The sequence below is a fragment of the Mastigoproctus giganteus genome, chromosome 9 (assembly GCF_048544385.1).
Source record: "Mastigoproctus giganteus isolate SK-2022 chromosome 9, ASM4854438v1, whole genome shotgun sequence".
Taxonomy (NCBI): domain Eukaryota; kingdom Metazoa; phylum Arthropoda; class Arachnida; order Uropygi; family Thelyphonidae; genus Mastigoproctus; species Mastigoproctus giganteus.
The window spans coordinates 193,364,967-193,389,406 of NC_143583.1; the positions used below are offsets into that span (position 1 = coordinate 193,364,967).

A 24,440-nucleotide genomic window follows, 5' to 3' on the forward strand; every position below is an offset into this window, starting at 1 on the left:
TGGGCGTTGCATTGTACCCCGACAGCCAACTCATCGGTTACGTGGTGAGCTAAGGTGTGCGCTTGTGGGAGAATGGTATTCGTTGTCACAGAATCTTGGAGACACCCTTATATCGAGCATGGTTCACCGCTGTCAGGCCTGTTTATCGGGTGGAGAATATAATACGCCGTACTGATGTCATGTAACCATGTTTTCTAGCCTCTTGTATCGACTTCTGCAACATGATCCTTTTGGTAATTCTTATGCAACCCTATAAATGTCCGTTATACCTTTCCGAAGTTTCTCGCTCTCTCCTCATTCAATCATTATTTTACGGTATCTCGCCATACCAATTTTTTCCCCGCTTCATCTCCAGCTGCACGAGTTACACCATATTTTCTTCGTGCTGTTGATTTTGTCGAGCACTGTATTACAGATTCCAAATAGAGGACTGAATCCTGTATTGTTCAATGAAGTGCCATTATGTGGGATTACAACGTGCTGAGTCAATTTGCACTAGGTGCACTGTAATAGTACACAAGCTTAATGACTATCATTTCTTCTGAGTTATGGGAGACAGAGAAGTCCTAATTATAGGAGTCTATAATTAGGACTTCTCTGTAATTATAGGAGTCTCTTATTAAACAAAATTGTTTGATAAATTTTAATACATCATTTTTCCCCCGGATGGCTCTTAGCTGAATTTATTCTCGAATTTGTCCTTTGTTAATAAATTGGCAGCACACTCTTGAGTATGCAGCCCCAGCCGAACTCCGAGGATCTGCATTAATAACTTCTCAGTCCAAGAAGAATATTGCCCATTTATAACCAACCTCGGTCTTTTGCCACTTAACCGTCCCTTTATCTATAGCAGTAACTTGCCGCTAATGCCATACAATTCTAACTTGTAGAGCAGGCTTTCACGTGGAACAGAGTGGAAAGCAATACTGAGCGAAGTATACGATATAAAAATATTTTTTTGCATCAAATTCTTTTTAGTGCATCTTAGGGGCTGAGTAACATGTTAGCGCTGTCCTGAAAGCCCTTGTGGGTAGCACCATTGGTAGAATCAGTTTTCCCTACACTCTGCGGAAAAGACCTGATTTTAAATTCTGTCAAGAAAACAAGGAATATTTATGTGTTTTTTTAACACCATATGACTGAGTCAGTCGGTCTCAGGCGAGGATAGGATTTTTTTTTCTCTCTCGGAAACTGATTTTTCGTCCAGTAAACAGCAAATCGACCACAGAATATATAAAATTTTTACAGATATGTCATCCATTTGGATTAAGGTGATGATGCGCCTAAAACCCTACAACAAACAACCTCTTCTCAAAAGTTCAATGAATGCTTGATATGGTGATGATATAATATCTACCTGGACACTACATAATGTCCAAATTCTTCTGCACCTGCATATACAGATTCAGGTGCACAAGAATTTGGTGTTTTATTATTATTAGCTGTATGGTGGAAGGAAGCCTGAGGTTTATGCTGCTGCACCATCCAAAAAAAAAAAAAAAAAAAAAAAAATTCTGAATTACCTTGAAAGAGAGAGAGAGAGAGAGAGAGGAATGATGATATCCAGCTCAGGATCCTGGGTGTGCCAAGCCCATACTCACCAGATGTGGGCCACTTGGGTTATGAGTAAGGAAAGTTGTAAAATTTCCTCTTATTCTTTTGACTAATCTTTAAAAATATCTGAAAAACAATTTAAAATGTATAAATTGTGATATTCATTGACTTTATAGTATTTGCAATTTCATTTGAATTAGAAACATTTTGAATTCTAATATATGATAAAGTTTGAAATGAGTATTTGGATGTCTGGGCCTTCTTTAATAGAGAGCAAGGGAATAGTGATTTCTACTTACGATTACCTGGATACTTCCACATTCACTTACCTAAGCGTCCCCTGGTGTTTTTATTATGTAAATATCTGCAAGCGAGCATGCTTATTTTTGTATTCTTTGCGTGAGTTATTTGTGGCTAATGTTTATTGTTTTTCTCCATAAATAACAAAATGGTAAGATTTCAGTATAAATATCACAATTTTTTTACTTGAGATAATTGAGCATTTTACTAGTATTTTACACCTAATAAATACAGTAATTTTCAGTAAAGTGTCTCGATTACTTAACTCAATGTCTTTGAACGCAGAGATGATATTTCTGTATGTAATTCATATTTCTTGTTTCAATATAATTTCGGTTGCGAAGTTAACTGCAAGTGAGGTAAACGTAATCAAGGGGGTGACGAGATTTTTGTGTTGAATTTTTGGGAGTTATCCGAACCCTTGATAAAAATAAAAAATATTTTAACCGGGAATTCTCGACCGATCCCCTTGTTAACAAATTGGCATGTATGTATAAGTATAGTGCGAAAGCATCAATAATACATAGCCAAATCTGAATGAAGAGAATATTAGCAAAGCGGCATCGTTTTAAGTTATATCTCACATTGTGAATACCGTCACAACGAGTTGCCATGGTATTGCACTACTTCGCTTTATAGTCCAAATTGGCATTGTAATTCCGAATGTATTTCCCACTGAAGAACGTGTCGTTTGAACTTAACTCACTTTGATTTTTTTTTTTTTTTTCTTCCGGGATTGAGGGATGTTGGTAGCAGTCAAACTAGATTATAGCGACCTTGGAAATAACAACCCGGCACTGTACCGTCACAATTAGTCATTAAAGAAAAATACCCATGTAAATTGTGCTGTTTAGCTCGGTTACAATTGCTTAGCATTAGCAGAGGCATATGATGTAAGAAAATAAGCTTATTTAGCATCATACTTCAGCTACAACGTCCAACTTTTCAGAAAACTGATCAGCAATATGTGTTCGCTGTATAAGTTGGTCCCTTTTTATTACAATCATTTTTCGTGTATTGTGTAGTGGGATGTTACAGTAAACCTGCATTAAGAACCACAGTCTACTTTTAATTCAATTATTTCTGCTCTTTCTTTTAAAAGTTTACATTATGGCATTTCATTGCCCAGCACAGTAAACTGTAGGAAGTGGTAAGTGTATGATACTCGCTATGTAGATCACAAAAACCAAAACCAGCAAGCACATGTGTGTGTGATGATGTGACATTTTTCTTGTTGGTGTTATATGCATATGGGAGTGGTTTTCATTATGTAACTGAGCTGTTGCTTGTTTAGTACTACTGCAGAATGGTTTCTCTCTAAACAGTGGCCCATTTTGGAATTGCAGTTGCTATACAAATTGATAGTCTCGATAGAAACTGAGAATTCAAAGTAAACTCTCCAGCATATAGTACTGCCCACACGTGCATTTTCATTTTGAATTACAGTCACTTTGCATCATTCTCTTGCAAAGATTAAGACATTGTTTTTACGTCATACAGTACAGTACTTTTACAGTGGACAGCAAGTGAAAAGTTGAGTATGAAATGAAAACTGTTAATAGATTGTCGTCGTTTCTGCTAATTTGAATGTCATATAAGTGGAAGTAGTTTGCCATAGGAAAATCTGAAAACCAGTGATGTTTCAAAAATGTTAAAAAGTTACCTGTTCGATATTAGAGAAATAGAAAACAGCCGAAGAAATGTGTTGTTTCTTGTGAATTTAAGTTATTGAGCTTAATGGTTTACACAGTTTGGAATTAAAAAAAAAAAAATTTGAGTCATGTGAAAGTAACTAGAGCAGAATGAAAAGCATTAGCATTAGTAGAGGCATTTGATGCAAGAAAGCAAGCTTATGCAGCATCAGCCAAAAAAAAAAAAAAAACCCACTTCCACTTCACCCCTCTGTTCGTTCGAAATACCTGTCCAGCTGAGTCTTAAACTTATTTAGGCTATCAACTTCCACGACACAGTTTCTTATTATACTCATCAGAGTCATTAGGCCTATAGCACACTCCTACTCTCAATTTTGATCTCCCAATGCTTATGTCACACCAAACTGACTCAACACTGCACTGTCCAGCGATGTCGACTGGCTTCACTTCCTTGGTTTTTATGTGTTAAAACCAAGGAAGCATATGTAAACCGAAACATGATGTCGACAAGGTGCTTTTAAAGTGTTTTAAACAATAAAGGAATAAAAATATCATTTTAAGTGGTCCAATTTTATTTGTAATTGAGAACTCTGTGTATTCCATTAGTTGGATGGACTGATTTAAGTTGTTCCACATGTCTGAAAAGTGTGGTCAACTTTTCCAACTTTTTGTGAAGCAAAAGATGTGAGGCTTTTTTAATGCGGACTGATTTAAGTTGTTCCACACGTCGGAAACGTTACAGGTGAAGCAAAAGATGAGACTTTTTTAACATGGATTATACAGGGACCAATTTTAAATTAATCACTGACAAAATGTTAAAATTCAAGAGTAAAAAGTACATAGGCTGTGAAATATGACTAGATTCTATCACAATCATTGTTTGTGCTAATTTGAATGTCACAAAAGTGAAAGTAATGTTTGTCATGGGAAAATCTGAAAATTGGCAATGTTTCAAAAATAAAGTTATCTGTTTGATATTGTGCAAATAAAAATCTTGGATGGCATCAGGCTTGTTTGAATCTGAGCCACTTCATAGGGATTGTGAGTTATGGAGACATTATCAAAAAATACCACTTCTTTTGGACATAGAACGGCAACTGTTAAAAGGAATACAGTGTATGAAATACCTATTTTATACAGGTTGCGCAGTACCCCCGAAAATGAAACTGTATTTAGTGTAACTGGAGTAATAAGTGTGTGTGATTCATTTTATATCCATTAAGTTTCTACTAATTTCAGCCTGGTCTGTACTTGTTAACAGGAGAGACTGCTTCTACAGGGATGGGATACACTTAAATAGAAAGGATGCAAGAATGTTTGCTGATTCTATCGAGGCAGTGTTAGGTGGGTCGGAAAACTGCTAGTTTGGGGGGATACAAGGACTAATAGATTAACAGTAGCCACTGGCACAGGTGAAAGTGATTCTTGCACTGCTTCTATTGGAATGAGCAGCAGCCTGGAAAATAAGATGCAGGATATTTCAGAGACTGCTGGGAATCATTGGGATACAAGTAAACACATGGGTTGTCTTAGGGTAGCTAAGAAAAAGAACAGGTGCATGTATGCTTGCGTGTACACCAATGCTAGGAGTTTAGTAAATAAATTTGAGGTATTGCTCAAATCATCAAAGGCAGATATTGTTGGGATTTCAGAGACGTGGTGTCAAACAGATATAAGGAATGCAGAACTGGAATTTGGGGAGTACAGTGTCTACAGAAAGGATAGACAGAATAGGAAGGGAGGAGGGGTTATGCTATTAGTTAAGAAATACATAAAATCCAAGGAAGTGAACCAGTGGACATCGCTGGACAGTGCAGTGTCGAGTCAGTTTGGTGTGACATAAGCATTGGGAGATCAAAATTGAGAGTAGGAGTGTGCTATAGGCCTAATGACACTGATGAGTATAATAAGAAACTGCACAGGGAAATAGAGTGGGCCAGTAAATCAGAAAGTCTTATAATGGGGGATTTTAATTTCCCAGATATTGACTGGAATTTGGGGGCTGGTCACTCACACACTAGCAAGGCTTTTGTGGATTTATTGGATGATTGTTTTCTACATCAGCATGTTTGGGAGGCAACTAGAGGGAGTAATACTCTTGATTTGATTATCAGTAGTGATTCTTCATGCATTAAGAATCTGCAGATAAATGAACCATTAGGTGGAAGTGATCACAGTGTGCTGAAGTGGGATTTACTCAAAGAGGTAACTACCATTAGGGGTAAAGGGAAGGGTTATTGCTTTCGTAAAGGCGACTACGATGGACTGAGACAGTATTTAAATTCTGTACAGTGGGACCAACTGATGATGTTACCAACAGCAAATTCAAAATGGGAAGCGTTCAAAGAACTTATCTTGGAAGCTACTAGGCTTTACATACCAACTAAGAAATATTGTTCCAGGTTTAGGCCGAAATGGATATCAGATGAACTAATGAGACATATGACAGAGAAGAAAAATGCATGGGATACATACAAATTAACACGTGACACAGAAGCCTCTGATAGATAAAAGTTGATCTGTAACCAAGTTACAAAGGAGGTTCGGCAGGCGAAGGCAGATGACGAGAAATATTTGGCAAGGGGTCCAAAAAAAAAACAGCAAAGAGTTCTTTACTTATGTAAACTCTAGAAGGAAGGTGATGAATCAGATTGGTCCACCTGATATCGATGGGTCAACTGTTGATTATCCTGCTCAGGTAGTTAACAAACTAAATGAATATTTTGCATCGACATTCACACATGAGGAGTTATTCAGCGAGGGGAATGCCAGAGGTGTATTCAACTCTGGCAGTAAGCTAGAGAATCTTGTAATAATTGAGAGTAAAGTGGAGGAGAAATTGTTGAAAATAAACACAAGAAAGGCACCTGGGGTGGATGGGATCTATCCAGTTATATTAAAGGAGGCAGCAAAGGAAGTAAGCAAACCCTTAGCCATAATTATGAGAACTTCCTTGGACTCAGGGGAGGTACCCATGGACTAGAGACGTGCAAATGTGACCCCAATTCACAAAGGAGGATCAAAGGCTGCCACAAGTAATTATAGACCTGTGAGTTTAACTTCTGTTCCCGGAAACTTAATGGAGGCACTGGTTAAAGAAGCACTGCAGGATCATCTAGACAAGACTTCAGTTATAGCTCGGACACAGCATGATTTTGTTAAGGGGAAGTCTTGCCTGACCAATTTGATTGGATGCAGTCACAAAAGAACTGGATGCAGGGAATAACTTTGATATTATATACTTGGATCTTAGAAAGGCTTTTGATTCTGTTGCACATGGAAGACTGCTGCAGAAATTGGAGCAGTGTGGCATTGGAGGCAAATTGCTGCTATGGATAAAGGGTTGGTTGAGGGGGAGAAGACAGAGAGTGGTAATCAATGGACACTGCTCCTCATGGACTAATGTTATTAGTGGAGTCCCTCAGGGTTCAGTATTGGGTCCATTATTGTTTTCTGTATTTATAAATGATATTGATGATGGTATATCAAGCTTAATGTCCAAGTTTGCAAACGATAGAAAGGTTGACAGGGTTGTCAAGGACACTACTGACACTATGCTGCTGCAACAGGATCTGGAAAAGTTGAGCAGATGGGCTGAGAGGTGGCAAATGAAGTTTAACATTGACAAATGTAAAGTACTACATGTGGGAAACAGCAACCCCAGAGTATGAACTCTGTGGTGCTATACTGACAGTGGTAGAGAATGAAAGGGACCTGGTTGTGCAGGCAGATATGAAGTTCTCTGAACAGTGCAGACAGGCTGCAAGAGTAGCTCATGGTGTATTGTCAATGATATATAGGAAGTTTTCTAGCAGGGATAAGGAGGTGATTATTCCCTTGTATAAAGCAATGGTCAGGCCACACTTAAGAGTACTGTATACTGGCCTGGAGGCCTCATTTCAAGAAGGATGTAGAGCTGCTGGAACGAGTACAGAGAAGGGCAACAAGATTAGTGAATGGAACAAAGGGGGTGCTCTTACGAAGAAAGGCTTAAGTTTTCCAAATTACAGTGTCTGGAGACTAGGCACCAGCGAGGTCATCAGATAGTGGTGTATAAAGCATTGAATGGTTTGAGCATGCTCAATGCTGATGGGATTCTTCCTATTGCTTAGAATAATCACCTGAGAGGGCATAAATTCAAATTGAGGAAAGACAGTTGTAGGATAAACGTGCGGAAATTTGCCTCTAGCCAGCGGGTGGTTGGTTGGTGGAACAGACTTCCATCCCTTGTCGTGGAAGTTGATAGCCTAAATAAGTTTAAGACTCAGCTGGACAGGTATTTCGAACAAACAGAGGGGTGAAGTGGAAGTGGTTATTTTTTATTAATTTTTTTTTTTGGCTGATGCTGCATAAGCTTGCTTTCTTGCATCAAATGCCTCTACTAATGCTAATGCTAATTTCAGTATAATTAAAATAAAAAAAAAAAAGTCAACATCAGCTATATTAACCCCAGGGGCTCACATCTGGTGAGTATGGGCTTGGCATGCCCTCTCTCTCTCTCTCTCTCTCTCTCTCTCTAACTTGGAAATTTTTTTTGGCTGGTGCAGCATAAACCTCAGGCTTCCTTGCACTGTTGTAGTTTCTGCAATGATTCCAATAAAAGCAGTACAGGAATCACTTATACTTTTGCCTGTGGCTGCTGTTAATCCATTAGTCTGTATATTCATCCCAAGCTGGCAGTTTTCTGACTTACCTAACACAGCCTCGATAGCTTTAGCAAATATTCTTGCATCCCTTCTATTTAAATTGTATTCCATCTTTGTGAAAACAAGCACAGGCTATGCTGTGGAAAAAAACTCTACTCCATCAGTTTTCCATAGTTTCTTTAGTGCTGAGTTTATTGACAAATATTTTTGCACCTTTTATATTCAGTGTATCCCATCTCTACAAAAACTTGCTTCTGTTAAACATGGGCTATACAGAAAAAATATTACCCCACGAGCCTTGTACAATCTCTCTCTGGGCTATTTGATTGACCATGCCCTTATTGTGAATTCCCTCTTGTTGTGCTTTGCGAGATTATAGACACTTTCAAATTAAAATCTGACTTGCAGATTTTTCTTAACGTTGTTTGAAATCTATTTGGCCTCAGACTGCTTATGCTTAATTCCATTATTACCAACAGGAGTGCGAGTGCAGCAGCACGCACTCTTTGAGTAGACTGAGGTTCAAGCCTGTGACTGCTAAATATGATTAACATTTGTATTGATTGATTTATTGTAAACTCCACTGATCTTGTACTCGTGCCGGAGTATAAACAAGAACTTTTTTTTTTGTGCCTACAGAAGATGACAGTTGTTTGGCAGTGTGAGTAACTTTTTGCTGCTGTGCTTATATGCTTTTATTTTATACAGTATTTTATCCTTTATTTGTACATATATTAAAGCAAATTTTAATTTCTGATTATGGGATCAGAAGCATGATCTCATATATATTTAACATGTAATATTTTATGTTATTTTATTTTAACCTTTTAAACGTCGTAATATTACGATTCTATATATATATAAAACACTCATCAGGGTAGTTATACAGCTTATAAAGACTGTACTTAAAATAGTTAAAAATGCTATAATTCTGAAATTATATTCTAAAATTTTGTTTACATTTTAGATGTATTCTGCAAGTGCAAAAATTGCAAAGCGACAAGGGGAGAAACCTGATGAATTTGAACTTTCTATTGCTCAAGTAAGTTTTAATAAATTTATGGCCTATTTTATTGTATATTTATGGTTAATGACTTATTCTTGTCAGTTCTGAAATTGTGATATTTGAGGTTACTAATTAATCATAAAAAATCCATAATTTGATTTACCTACTGTTATTGAAGATCATAAATGTTGGTAATCTGTGGAAATGTAGTTGTTTTGCCGCATTAGTAGAGGCATACGATGCAAGAAAGCAAGCTTATGCAGCATCAGCCAAAAAAACCCCTCCCGCTTCATCCCTCCATTCGTTCCAAGTGCCTGTCCAGCTCAGCCTTAAATTTATTTAGGCTATTAGTGTCCACAACAAAAGATGGAAGCCTGTTCCACTGATCAACTACCCACTGGCTAAAGGCAAATTTCCACACATCTATTCTACAACTATCTTTCCTCAATTTGAAACTGTGCCCCTCAGGTTCTTAGTCTGAGCAAGAGGAAGAATCCCATCAGCATTCAGCTTGCTCAACCCATTCAAGGCCTTATACACCTCAATCAGATCACCTCGCAGGTGCCTACTCTCCAGGTGCTGCAGTTTGCAGAACTTAAGCCTTTCTTGGTAAGAGCACCCCTTTGTTCCACTCTCCAATCTTGTTGCCCTTCTCTGTACTCGTTCTAGCAACTCTACATCCTTCCTAAAATGAGGCCTCATGACCTGTATACAGTACTCAAGGTGTGGCCTGACCATTGCCTTGTATAACGGGATTATCACCTCCCTGTCCCTGCTAGCAAAATTCCTATATATCATTGACAAGACCCCATGACCTGCCCTGGCAGCCCATCTGCACTGCTCAGCAAACTTCATATTTGGCTGCACAATTACCCTCAGGTCTTTTTAACTTTCCACTTCCCTGAGTGTAGTACCACCCGGTTGGTATGTTTCTCTTTGATTAAATGCTACCCATATGCAGTACTTTGCATTTGTCAATGTTAAACTCCAGGTGCCACTTCTCAGCCCATTTTCCCAACTTATCTAGGTCCAGTTGGAGTAGCATACTGTCATTACTGTCGTTAACAAACCTAGCAACCTTTGTATTATCTGCAAACTTGGACATCAAACCTAACATACCTTCAACAATATCATTGATAAATATACAAAACAACAATGGGCCCAACACCGAACCCTGGGGAACTCCACTAATAACATTTGTCCATGAAGAGCATTGTCCTTTGATTACCGCTCTCTGTTGTCTCCCATTCAACCATCTTTTTATCCATTGTAGCAGCTTACCTTTGATGTCATATCTCTCCAATTTGTAACAACAAATTCCTCTCCAATTTGTAACAACAAATTGGAGAGGTATGGCATCCTGTGCAGCAGTATCAAAAGCTTTTCTGAAAACCAAGTATATGATATCAAAATTATTTTTGGCATTAAGTTCCTTTGTGACCACGTCATAGTAAGCAATCAAATTGGTCCGACAAGACCTCCCTTTGAGAAACCCATGCTGTGTCTTAACTATTATTGCAGTCTTCTCTAGAAGATCCTGCAATGCTTTTTTAACCAGTGATTCCATTATTTTCCTCAGAACACAAGTTAAACTAACAGGTTTGTAGTTACTTGTGTCACCTTTTGAACCACCTTTGTGAATTGGTGATACATTTGCACAACTCCAGTCCATAGGGACCTCCCCTGATTCCAATGAAGCGCTCATAATTATGGCTAAGGGTTGCTTACTTCCTTTGCTTCCTCCTTTAATATAACTGGATAGATCGTGTCCAACCCAGGTGCCTTCCTTATGTTTAACTTCAACAATTTCTCTTCCACTTTGCTCTCAGTTATTACAAAATCACCTAGCTCCCTATTAGCGTTTGATAAACTTCTGTCACTCCCCTCATTGAATAACTTCTCATGTGTGAATGTAGATGCAAAATACCCATTCAGTTTTTCAGCTACTTGAGCTTGATCATCAATAGTCAACCCATCTATGTTAAGTGGTCCAATCTGATTCATCCCTTTCCTTTTAGAGTTAACATAAGTAAAGAACTCCTTGCTATTTTTCTTTGCATTCTTTGCCAAAGATTTCTCATAATCTGCTTTCGCCTGCCTAACCTCCTTTGTGACTTGATTACAGACTAGTTTATACCTGCCATAGGCTTCTATATCGCCTGATACTTTATATGCATCCCATACATTCTTCTTCTCTGCCACTAGCCTCATTAATTCATCTGACATCTATTTAGGCCTAAACCTTGAACAGTATTTCTTAGTTCGAATGAAAAGCGTAGTAGCCTCCAAAATTAAGTTCCCGAAGGCTTCCCATTTAGAATTCACCGTTGGTATTATCATCAGTTGATTCCACTGTACAGAATTTAAAAACTGTCTGAGACCTCTGTAGTCACCTTTAGGAAAGCAAAAGCCCTTCCCTTTAGCCTTGATGGTAGTTACATCTTTAAATAATTTACCCATCAATACATTGTGATCAATGTCGCCCAGTGGTTCCTTTATCTGCAGATTCTTAATGAATGAAGAATCACTACTGATAATCAGATCAAGAGTATTACTCCCTCTGGTTGCCTCTCGAACATGTTGCTGTAGAAAACAGTGATCCAATAAATCCACAAAAGTCTTGCGATGACCAATCGATGACCTGTGCGATGACCAATCCACAAGTTCCAGTCGATATCTGGAAAGTTAAAATCTGCCATTATAAAACATTCCGATTTACTGGCCCACTCTATTTCTCTGCACAATTGCTCATTATACTCATCAGATTCATTAGGCTATAACACACACCTACTCTCATTTTTTCTTTCCCAGTGTTATTTTGCACCAAAGAGACTCACACTGCAGTGTCCACCAACATCGTTTGGATGCACTTCCTTAGACTTTGTGTTTCTTAACTAACAGCATAACCCCTCCTCCTTTTCTGTCCTGTCTATCCTTCCTATACACATAGAAATATAGTATAATTATAGAAACAGTAATACGCTTTACTGTTTCTATTGGATAGCGTAGTATTGACATTTAATTAATTTAATTTATTGAGCTTATTAATTTAAAATAGCATGCCCCAAACTAGAGCAGCAAAGCAACGGGCACAAAGTGGCAGGAGTGCTGTGACTCGGGAGAACTGAGGGGGAAGATTCTCCAACGCATCACAGCCTAAAAAAATGTGCAACTTGTGAAATGTTTGCCGAACTCTCTGGAACGGAACATGATATTACCATGGGGGATGTCTTTGTGTGTGCGCGATGTAAGGAGTGTAAGGAAAATCAGGCGACAACTCAGTGTTGTTATGGGCCTATATGAGAGCTTGAAGGACGGGTGGATTCCCTTGAAGGATCTAAATTGAGGGGCCCATCAAGCTCTCAGCTGCCCACATCAATGCTAGAGCTTGCACTTGATCAACACGCAACACAACGGCAACCCCCAAGGCAGAATGCGCTGGTCCCACAGGAACGAGTAGTTGTTGATGACTCTATTGTCAGGGAAACGGGGAACATGCTTTGTAAAAAGGATAGGTGGAACAGGACCAGGGTATGTCTTGATGCAAAGGTTGCTGATGTTGTAGATCAGATATCATCTTTTAAGGGCACAAAAGGTGATGTAGTTGTACACGTTGGCACTAATGATATTAAGATTAGGAGACCGGCAGAATTACTTTACAAGTACAGGTCACTGTTGAAAAAAAGCCAGGAATTAGGGTTGAATTTGAAAGTGTTTGCAATTCTGCCCAGTCACGATAGAAGGGAGTATATGATGAGAGCCTTGTCGATCAATTCAGCCCTGGAAAGATAGTGCAGGGCTCAAGGGATAGAATTTTTTTCAGCCTAGTCTGTACTTGTTAAAAGGAGAGACTGCTTCTACAGGGATGGGATACACTTAAATAGAAAGGGTGCAAGAATATTTGCTGATGCTATCTAGGCAGTGTTAGGTGGGTCAGAAAACTGATAGCTGGGGATACAAGGACTAATAGTTTAACAGTAGTCATAGGCAGAGGTGAAGGTGATTCTTGCACAACTTCTATTAGAATAAGTAGCGACCTGGAGCGAGGGGTGTTGGGGGTTTCAGGGACGGATGGCAGTCATTGTGAAATAGGAATAGGAGCGTGTTTGCTTGCATGTATACCAATGCTAGAAGTATAGTAAATAAATTTGATGAATTTGAAGTGTTGGTCAAGACATCAAAGGCAGATATTGTTGGGATAGTAGAGACGTGGTGTCACACAGATATAAGGAATGCAGAACTGGAATTTGGGGAGTACAATGTGCACAGAAAGGATAGAAAGGGAGAAGGTGTTATGCTGTTAATTAAGAAAAACATAAAATCAAAAGAAGTGCACCCAGTTGATATAGATGAACAGTGCACTGTTGAGTCAGTTTGGTGTGACATAAGCACGGCGAAAGCAAAAATAAGAGTAGGAGTGTGTTATAGGCCTAATTACTCGAATGAGTACAATGAACAATTGTACAGAGAAATTGTACAGAGAAATAGTAAATCAGAATGTCTTATAATGGGGGATTTTAACTTCCCAGATATTGACTGGAACTTGTGGATTGGTCACCCACACACAAGTCAGACTTTTGTGGATTTATTGGATGATTGTTTTCTACATCAGCATGTTCGGGAGGCAACTAGAGGCAGTAATACTCTTGATCTGTTTATCAGCAGTGATCATTCGTGTATTAAGAATTTGTAGATAAAGGAACCACTGGGTGGCAGTGAACACAGTGTACTGATGTGGTATTTACTTAAAGATTTAATTACCATCAGGGATAAAGGAAAGGGTTTTTGCTTCCGTAAAGGTGAGTACAGTGGTCTCAGAAAGTTTTTAAATTCTGTACAGTGGGAACCACTGATGACGTTACCAACAGTAAATTCTAAGTGGGAAGCATTCAAGGAATTAATCGTGGATGCTGCTAAAAGTTTCATACCTATTAAGAAATATTGTTCAAGGTTTAGGCCTACATGGTTATCTAATGAACTAATGAGACTCGTAACAGAGAAGAAAAATGCATGGGATGCATATAAATTATCAAGCAACTCAGAAGCCTATGGCAGATATAAGCTAGTCTGTAATCAGGTCACAAAGGAGGTTAGGCAGGCGAAGGCAGATTACGAGAAATCCTTGGCAAAGGATGCTAAGAAGAACAGCAAGGATTTCTTTACTTATATAAACTCTAAAAGGAAGGGGATGAATCTGATTGGTCCACTTAACATCGATGGTTCGACTGTTGATGATCCTGCTCAGATAGCAAACAAATTGAATGAGTATTTTGCATCTACATTCACTCATGAGGAATTATTAAGGTTTGAAAATGGCAGAAGGTTATCAAATTGTAGCATGATACTTAATGATTTTGTAATAACTGAGAGCAATGTGGAGGAGAAATTGTTGAAGTTAAACTTAAGAAAAGCACCTGGGCTGGATGGGATCTATCCAGTTATATTAAAGGAGGCAGCAAAGCTACTAAGCAAACCCTTAGCCATAATTATGAGAGCATCCTTGGACTCGGGAGGTTCCCACTGACTGGAGAAGTGCAAATGTATCCCCAATTCACAAAGGGTGATCGAAGGGTGACACGAGTAATTACAGACCAGTTAGTTTAACTTCTGTTCCGGGTAAAATAATGGAGTCACTGGTTAAAGATGCATTGCAGGATCATCTAGACAAGACTGCAAGCAATAATTCAGACCCAGCATGGGTTTGTTAAGGGAAAGTCTTGTCTGACAAATTTGATAGGATATTATGATGTGGTTACAAAGGAACTGGATGCAAAAAATAATTTTGATATCATATATTTGGATTTCAGGAAAGCTTTTGACACTGTTGCGCATGGAAGACTATTGTACAAATTGGAGCAGATTGGTATTAAGGGTAAGTTGCTACAATGGATAAAAGGATGGTTAAGTGGGAGAAGACAGAGGGTGGTAATCAATGGGTGCTGCTCTTCGTGGACTAATGTTATTAGGGAGACCCACAGGGTTCAGTGTTGGGTCCACTGTTTTGTATATTTATCAATGATATTGATGAAGGTATATCAGGCTTAATGTCGAAGTTTTCAGATGATACAAAGGTTGGCAGGGTTGTTAATGATAGTAATGGCAGTGTGCTACTGCAACAGGATCTAGATAATTTGAGCAGATGGGCTAAGAAGTGGCAACTGAAGTTTAACCTTGACAACTGCAAAGTACTGCATATGGATAGAAGTAACTCCTGAGAAACGTACCAACTGTGTGGTACTATACTTAATGTGGTAGAAAATGAAAAAAACTTGGGAGTAATTGTGCAGTCAGATATGAAGTTTTCTGAGCAATGCAGACAGGCTGCCAGGGCAGGTCATGGGGTTTTGTCAATGATATATAGAAATTTTTCTAGCAGGGAAAAGGAGGTGATTGTCCCTCTGTATAAGGCAACAATGGTCACGCCCCGCCTTGAGTCCTGTGTACAGGTCTGAAGGCCTCATTTTTCCTAAAATGGATGTAGATTTGCTTGATTGTGTACAGAGAAGGGGAACAAGATTGGTGAGGGGAATGAATGGGTCCTCTTACCAAGAGAGGCTTAAGTTCTGCTAATTGCAGTGGCTGGAAACTAGGCACCTGTACGGTGATCTGATTGAGGTGTATAAGGCCTTGAATGGGTTGAGCATGCAGAATTCTGATGGGATCCTTCCACTTGTTCAGGTTACGAACCTAAGGGGGCATAAATTCAAATTAAGAAAAGACAGATGTAGAATAGATGTGCGGAAATTTGCCTTTAGCCAGCGGGTGGTTAATTGCTGGAAGAAAGTTCCATTTGTCGTTGTGGAAGTTGATAGGTTGAATAATTTTAAGGAGGAACTGGACAGGCATTTGGAGGAAATGGTGTGATTTTTTTTTTTTGTTTTTGACTGATGCTGCATAAGCTCATACACTTGCTTTCTTTGCATCACATGCCACTACTACTACATTGTACTCCCCAAATTCCAACTCTGCACTTCCTATATATGTGACACCTCGTCTCTGATTTCCCAACAATATCTGCCTTTGATGTCTTGACTAGCTTCAAGCTCATCAAATTTATTAACTATACTCCTAGCATTGGTGTACATGCAAGTATACATGCACCTCTTCCTGCTCCTAGACAGCCTAACACAGCCCATGTATTTACTTGTTCCACTATGACTCCCAGCAGTCTTGGAAATCTCTATTACCTTGCTTTCCAGTCTGCTACCCATTCTAATAGAAGCAGTGCAAGAATTACTTTTGTCTCTTCCTGTTAACTTTTTAGTTTGTGTATCCCCCCCCAAGCTAGGAGTTTTCCGACCCACTTAACAGTGCCTCGATAGCATCAGCAAATATTCTTGCACCCTTTTTATTTAAGTGTGTCCCATCCCTGTAGAAGCAGTCTCTCCTGTCAACAAGCACAGTCCGGTCTGAAAGAAATTCTACCCCTTGAGCCTTGCACAATCTCTCCAGGGCCGAATTGATTTACAAGGCTCTCATCATATGCTCCCTACCTATCGTGTCTGGGCAGAATTGCAGACACTTTCACATTCAACCCTGACTCGCGACTTTTTTTCAGCATTGACCTGTTCTTGTTGAGTAAATCTGCAGATCTCTTACTCTTAATGTCATTAGTTCCAACGTGTACAACAGTATTACCTTTTGTGCCCTGAAAAGATATCTGCTCTACAATGCCATCAACTTTTTCCCGTGGCAGACATACCCTGGTCCTGTTCCACCTATCCTTCTTACCAAGTATATTCCCCATCTCCCTGACAATAGAGTTACCAACAATAATTAGTTTCTTTGGGACCAGTGCATTCTGCCTTGGAGATTGTCTCTGTGTTGTCTGATGCACAGGAGTGAGCTCTTGTTGAGCTCAGCAGCTGAGAGCCTGATGGGGCCCCTCATTAATTTCTTCTAGGGCATTTACCCTGCACTCCTTGTTACTCATTTGGTAATGCATAGGTTCAAATTTCATTCAAGACTGGAATTTGAAATGGCCTCTTTTTTCAGGATTTTTTCCTCTTTTTTGATATACATTGCATATCAAAACTCCCCCCCCTTCCCATGGACAGCTTGGATATTTTTCTAGACACGTGTGTTTGTATTTATTTATAGACGTGCACGCATGTTGCAGCTTTCTGGAGTACACATGTATAATATGTCATTCTCGAATTGGAAAGATAAAAAAAAAAAATCAATATTAAATCTGCAGTGAGCATGCAATTGCCATTGTACTGTGGAAAGCATCATCCCTCAAGTTCTGTTTTCAAAACCTTTTTATCTGCAAGAAATAATTCAGAATTGTTAAATTTTTTGATGCTACCTATTATGAATACAGCTGTGTGAACAGTCCATTTTTTTATATTCGAAAACATTTACTTTTTTTTTTTTTTTTAAATAACACCATTGGGGCATGAGTGTTCTTGTTTGAATTTGGCATGCTGTAATTTGTTGCAGAAGAATGTGTTTCTGTGGATTGCACTCTTCAGATTAGAGGAGAGCAGCACTTGTGGAAACTAAATACTGCATTTGTCATTATTGGCACTTGAATCCTTTTCACTTGTGAAAATGCAACTCTTTCATTCTGGTACTTGAATTTTTTATGTAAGCTCGTGTGAATCAACAATTAAAGCTGCTAAAATGATTTCTAAAACACACAGTGATAGTTCACTACTTTTTAATGATTACACACATTAGGCTTAATAAAAATGTGTTATTTTTTGTTCATGGCCAAACTCTTAATTAAAAAAATAAATAATGATGCAGGTTGAATGGAAATTGATAATAAATGAGCAGTACTAAAATTGACATTGACGTTACTGTGATAGATAATTTTTTATTTAAAAGTAATGACCATCTTAGCACATTTTGGATGTATGTACCCATTGCAGAGTTAAAAGCATTTATGTATGAAGTTTTCATTTTTATAGGTTATCTAGTGGAAAACTGCATCCCCATGTGCATTTGGCTAGCTCACCTGTGAAAGGGTTAATAGCATTTGTAATTTAAGGGATCCAATTATAATTATAACTCTATTTTTACATAAAAAGAAATAAATTTAAATTTAAGATTCTAAGACTTCATAATGATTATCTTCATTTTTTTATAGAAGGAAAAACTCCTCATATATATGTTTTTTTAGCCTACTTTGTTTGCCTCTTATTTACCAAGTCCAATCCACTTTGCTGCTTATTACATGCAGAAAGATTTGATTAATCTTGTGAGTGATCTTATCACATTTACAGCTTTGACTGGTAAAGTAAGTTCCAGTGCCAGTGGAACACTGGGCAGTAAATGTTTTTAATTGAGGAGTTTGACGAAATCTTTATTATTTTTAATTACATCTTTTTGGAGTATATTTTGCACTAAAACAATTGTGGAAAATCAGAAGGCATCAGAATATTGTACTGAAAGGGTTGTTAGCAGATTATAATTTTTCCCAACAAGATTTTAAAGAATGTAGAATGTTTCATTTGAGGTATTTGATATTTGCATAAGTACATTAACTTTAAAAGATTGCTCAGAATCAGTATGGCTTTGATCTTTACGTAACTAATGCAGCAATTTAAAAATTTTTTTTTGTAAGATTGAATTAAAATTTTTTTTTTATAAATTGATACCTGGAGCCATAACTTCAGTGGCCTCTTTCACTTCATAAAACTTGTTCCCAGAGTTTTGTAAGTTCTCGACAACTTCACTCAACATTTTTGTTGTTTCAAATAGATTTTCATTGGGAACCTAGCCGAGTGGGTAAAGTGCCTGCCTGGCAACCCAAAGGTCGCGGGATCAAAGTACTGCAAAAACTTTGGGAGGTACATTATGGCCACAGAAGCCAATGCGCCGACAACTACCAAAAAAAAAAAAAAAATTGGGAACCTAAAGAATGTTTGACACCAAATTATTGTGCAAAGTAAAGTATCTGCCATGTGGTGAAAGGAAACTGTTTTTTCTGGGAAAAAAATTTCTGTTCCACTCTTCACATAGGTGCTGGCCTTTGAATTTTTCCAAGCTGCCAGCCGTAATTATTCACCGAGATAACTTATTCCAGTGATTTGCAAGTTGCTGACTAAAAGAAAACTGTCATTCAGTCTATATATCTTTCCCCATGATATCAATTTATCTACTATTTCTAGTATCTCATGTAACTATGAAAATTTCACTCTCGGTTAACTATCTCCTGTCAGAACTGTTTTGGCCTCAATCAGGTTCCCTTTAAGGCAACCCTTTTTGAGTGAAGAGCCATTTTTGATCTAATTTTTAAAAAAAGAGAGAATCCAAAGAGCCACACCTCAGCTCAAGCTGGGGGAGAGTTTTTTAAGAAATGGAATTGAGTGGGAAGGCATTTTATTAAAAATATATATTTTTTAAAAATATTTATTAATACTGAAAAAAACATAACAAACATCCAATCAGGTACGAATTAATATGACTTTTGCTGCTGAACTTGAGTGAGTCTCTGAACATCAAGCAAGTATGCTGTAATTTTCATCTTTAAACATGCTGAGAGACTTGCATTGTTCAGATGGTTTCTTGATTTATTTTTAATGTAGTTCATGGTCAAAAATATTTGCCTGCAGAAATACGTCAAACAAAAAAACTGAGAGTAGTCCAAACGTAAATATTTTCAAATTTATATACTTCTCCGGTAAGCCACTCCACACATCGAACACAATTTGGTCTTGCTTTTTCAACTCGTCTATTGCTGTCCATTTGTGTAGAATTGCAAGGGCAGCCTTTTGCCTCTCCAAATCCACGATTTCAGTTTTAAGCCATTTAGTCTTGCACTCTACATGTCCTTGATTTTTAAGTCCTCCAACTGCATTTCAAATTGTGCTTCATGTGGGCTAAAAGTTAGAGTCGCAGTTATATGTTCAAACAGCTGCATGTGGCTCACTAGCCACAGGTTGCCACCTCCTGCTTTAAGGTATCTAGATACCAAGCTCTGTAGATTTTTTTTTTTTTTTTTTTTCATATTTGAAGTCTTTCTTGATATGGACACTTTTGTTGATAACCAAGTGAGTTGCCTGTCTTTTGAAGAAGCTTGTTGTCTTTTTAGGTGTCATTCATTCATTGAAGTGTATGGGTTTTTTGATTTGCATTTTTCTCACCAATATCACTGTTAACAAGTGAAATTAGCTCCCAAGGGATGTGATCAAAAAAACATATTTAAAGCACACATCGAAAGCTCCGCAGATGTATTTTTATTTTAAAAAAATTAATTATTTAAATATATGTCTTTAATATAAATGGATCTATTGTTTTAGATTGAAAATAAAGATGCCATTAAAAACTGAATAATTTAAGGTTATAGATGGGATAACTTTTTCTGATGCACATATCTTCAAAAAAACACTTTAAGGCCACTTTGATATGTTGGGGTGAAAAAAACACAGAATAATATACCTTATTTAATACCTTACTTCCCATTTAAAAATAGGCAGAGGGCTGTAGGATTTACAGCCCTTGATTGAATAAAACTTCAGAAATACTTTTCAGTTATCAGTGGGAATCAAGCTTGGACTTCTCTAAATAAGTGGCTGATGGTGATTTATCATCCTAGCTAAGAAGTTGCCATGGAAGGCAAGTACAAGAGCTTAACACTCAGTTTTCTTGAGTGCTAAACTCCTGTGCTACACAACATGTGAATTATCCCGTGAATTCATCGTCCAGCAATTCTGCCTGAGATCAGCTAACAACAACCTTTATCAAAGAGAACTTTCTTTCAGTCATTGACAGGAATTGAACCAAGGCTTTTCCAAACTAGTGGTAGACAGTGATATATTTTGTCAACTGAGCCTGCCATATCAGGTCTAATGTCCAGCTACAAATTATTATTTAACTGCACTGAACTGGAGCATGTTGCTTGTCTCCGAAGCTGGACTTCCAACGTATTGTCCTTTGTCTACTATTCCTTTGCTTGGATAACAGATATAATATCCTTACTCTGCAGTTATATTTTTCATTTCATGTTTTTACAGTATTCAATATCTGTGTATAATTAGAGTACTAATTAATATTTGTGATGCATTTTCATGACCATCTGAAATTCATACTTTTTTTGCAAAAGTCTTAATGTTATGTTTAATATACATGTAATTATTGCAGCTTGTATTTATTTTTACATTCAGTGTAAACTTAAGTATTTCTAAATTATGTCTCAAATGTTATCTTGCTTAGGCTCTTTGGGAATTAGAGATGAACAGTGACTTGAAAGCCCAACTGAGAGAGCTGCATATAACTGGAGCAAAAAATATGGATGTGAATGGCAAGAAGGTATGGATATTAATGTAATACCATCTTTTATTTTAAATAGGAGAAGGAAAAGTGAATGAAACAGCTGAACAGTTTCACTCATTTATTAGCAATGCAAGAATATACAGTAGAACCACAAAAAAAATCTAGAATTCATAATTCCAGAATTTCATAAATCTGGTACTGTTTGAATATTTCTCTGGGGGTAGTTGACCGTACAAGGGAAAATAGGTTAGCTAGACTAAAAAAAAAGGAAAAAAAAAAAAGCACCATGGGTGCTGAATTTGTATTTCATTAATAATTTCCAGATTCCATTTATTTCATATGTTACTTATTTGACTGTATACTATTGTTGCTGTGTATTTGCTATGTATAAAATAATTCATTTTCAAGACATTTAATACTAATTCATAGTATAGTATTTAATAGCACAGTAGTATGCATTAGCATTAGCAAAGGCACATGATGCAAAAAAGCAAGCTTATATAGCATCAGCCAAAAAAAAAAAAAAAAACCCCTTATTTCACCCATCCACTTGCTCCAAATGTTTGTCAAGTTCTGCCTTGAATCTATTTAAGCTGTCAACTTCTACAACGACAGATGGAAGTTTGTTCCAGCAATCAACCACCCACTGGCTAAAGGCAAACTTCCACACATCTATGCTACAACTGTCTTTCCTCAATTTGAATTTATGCCCTCTCAGGCGATTATTCTGAGCAAGAGGAAGAATCCCATCAGCATTGAGCATGCTCAAACCATTCAAGACTTTATGCATCTCAATCAGATCACCTCGCAGGTGCCTAGTCTCCAGACACTGTAATTTGCAAAACTTAAGCCTTCCTTTGTAAGAGCAACCCTTTGTTCTATTCACTAATCTTGTTGCCCTTTTCGTACTCTTTCCAACAGCTCTACATCCTTCTTAAAATGAGGCCTCCTGACCTGTATACAGTACTCAAGGTGTGGCCTGACCATTGCCTTATACAAGGGGATAATCACCTCCTCATCCCTGCTAGAAATATTCCTGTATATCATTGACAAGACACCATGAGCTACTCTTGCAGACTGTCTGCGCTGCTCAGAAAACTTCATATCTGCCTGCACAATTAACCTCAGGTCCTTTTCATTGTCTACCACTGTCAGTGTAGTACCACATGGTTGATACGTTGCTCTGCGGTTACTGCTTCCCATATGTAGTACTTTGCATTTGTCAATTTTAAACTTCATTTGCCACCTCTGCTCAACTTTTCTCTCACTCTGCTCATTGCCCATATGCTCAACTTTTCTAGATCCTGTTGCAGCAGCATACTGTCATTAACAACCCTGCCAACCTTTGTATTGTCTGCAAATTTGGACATTAAGTCTGATATACCATCATCAATATCATTTATAAATATAGAAAACAACAATGAACCCAACACTGAACCCTGAGGGACTCTACTAATAACATTAGTCCACGAAAAGCAGAGTCCATTGATTACCACTCTGTCTTCTCCCACTCAACCGTCCCTTTATCCATAGCAAAAATTTACCTCCAATGCACACTGCTCCAATTTGTGCAGCAGTCTTCCATGTCCAACAGTATCAAAGGCCTTTCTAAGATGCAAATATATGATATCAAAATTATTCTTTGCATCCAGTTCCTTTGTGACTACATCATAGTATCCAATCAAATTGGGCAGACAAGACTTTCCTTAGCAAACCCATGCTGTGTCTGAGCTATAACTTAAGCCTTGTCTAGATGAGCCTGCAATGCTTCTTTAACCAGTGCCTCCATTAATTTTCCTGGAATAGAAGTTAAACTAACAGGTCTGTAATTACCTATCTCCTCCTTTGTGGATTGGGGTAACATTTGCACATCTCCAGTCCATGGGTACCTCCCCTGAGTCCCAGGAAGCTCTCATAATTATGGCTAAGGGTTTGCTTACTCCCTTTGTCACCTCCTTTAATATCATTGGATAGATTCCATCCACCCCACGTGCCTTTCTTATGTTTATCTTCAACAATTTCTCTTCCACAATTTCTCTCAGTTATTACAAGATTCTCTAGCTTACTGCCAGATTTGAATACACCTCTGGCATTCCCCTCGCTGAATAACTCCTCATGTGTGAATGTCGATGCAAAATATTCATTTAGTTTGTTAGCTACCTGAGCAGGATCATCAACAGTTGAACCATCGATATCAAGTGGACCAATCTAATTCATCCCCTTTCTCCTAGAGTTTACATAAGTAAAGAACTCTTTGCTGTTTTTCTTTGCATCTTTTGCCAAAGATTTCTCGTAATCTGCCTTCGCCTGCCTAATCTCCTTTGTGACTTGGTTACAGACCAGCTTATATCTATCATAGGCTTCTGTGTCACCTGTTATTTTATATGTATCCCATGTGCATTTTTCTTCTCTGTCACATGAATGATTAGTTCATCTGACATCCATTTAGGCCTAAATCTTGAATAATATTTGTTAGTTGGTATGAAAAGCCTAGTAGCTTCTAAGATTAATTCTTTGAATGCTTCCCATTTTGAATTTGCTGTTGGTAACATCATCAGTTGGTCCCACCTTATAGAATTTAAATTTAAATTCACATAGCTCGAAGACACGATGACAGATGGACTAAGAAAATAACATAATGGTACCCAAGAGGAGCTAGAAGAAAACCTGGAAGACAACAGTGGAGATGGATAAATGAAATTCATGAGTTTGTGGTTAGTAAATGGATGGCCATTGCACAAAACAGAAGGAACTGGAAAGTTGCTGGAGAGGCCTTCATCCTGCAGTGGATTGAAAATGGCTGATGATGATGAATGCAAATGTTAAAAGATATAAAAGATAAATAATTTAAAATCTTAATATAAGATTTTTATTTATTTAAAAAAAATAATAATAATAAATTGTATTCTAATTTTTCTTGTTATGAACCTAAAATGCAGAAAGGCTCTGGTCTCAAGTGTTCCTTAAAAGATCATATATTTAACTGCTTCTTATTTGTATTTTGTGCATTGAATCCAGCGGTATCTTTTAGTTTTTCCCTGTCATTATTTTGGCAGCAGC

General features: G+C 37.7%; 1 protein-coding gene across 1 annotated transcript in view; it reads left to right on the forward strand.

Annotated features, from left to right (window-relative positions):
* The first annotated feature begins 1,900 nt into the window (after positions 1-1,900).
* Positions 1,901-24,440, forward strand: part of LOC150080987 (small ribosomal subunit protein eS7-like) — a 66,467-nt gene continuing 43,927 nt past the window's right edge. Inside the window, exons 1-3 of the mRNA XM_090381087.1 lie at positions 1,901-2,005; positions 9,120-9,194; positions 21,321-21,416. Of these exons, the coding sequence (XP_090237213.1) occupies positions 2,003-2,005; positions 9,120-9,194; positions 21,321-21,416 (174 nt within the window). The 5' untranslated portion in view covers positions 1,901-2,002. The remainder of the gene's footprint in view (positions 2,006-9,119; positions 9,195-21,320; positions 21,417-24,440) is intronic.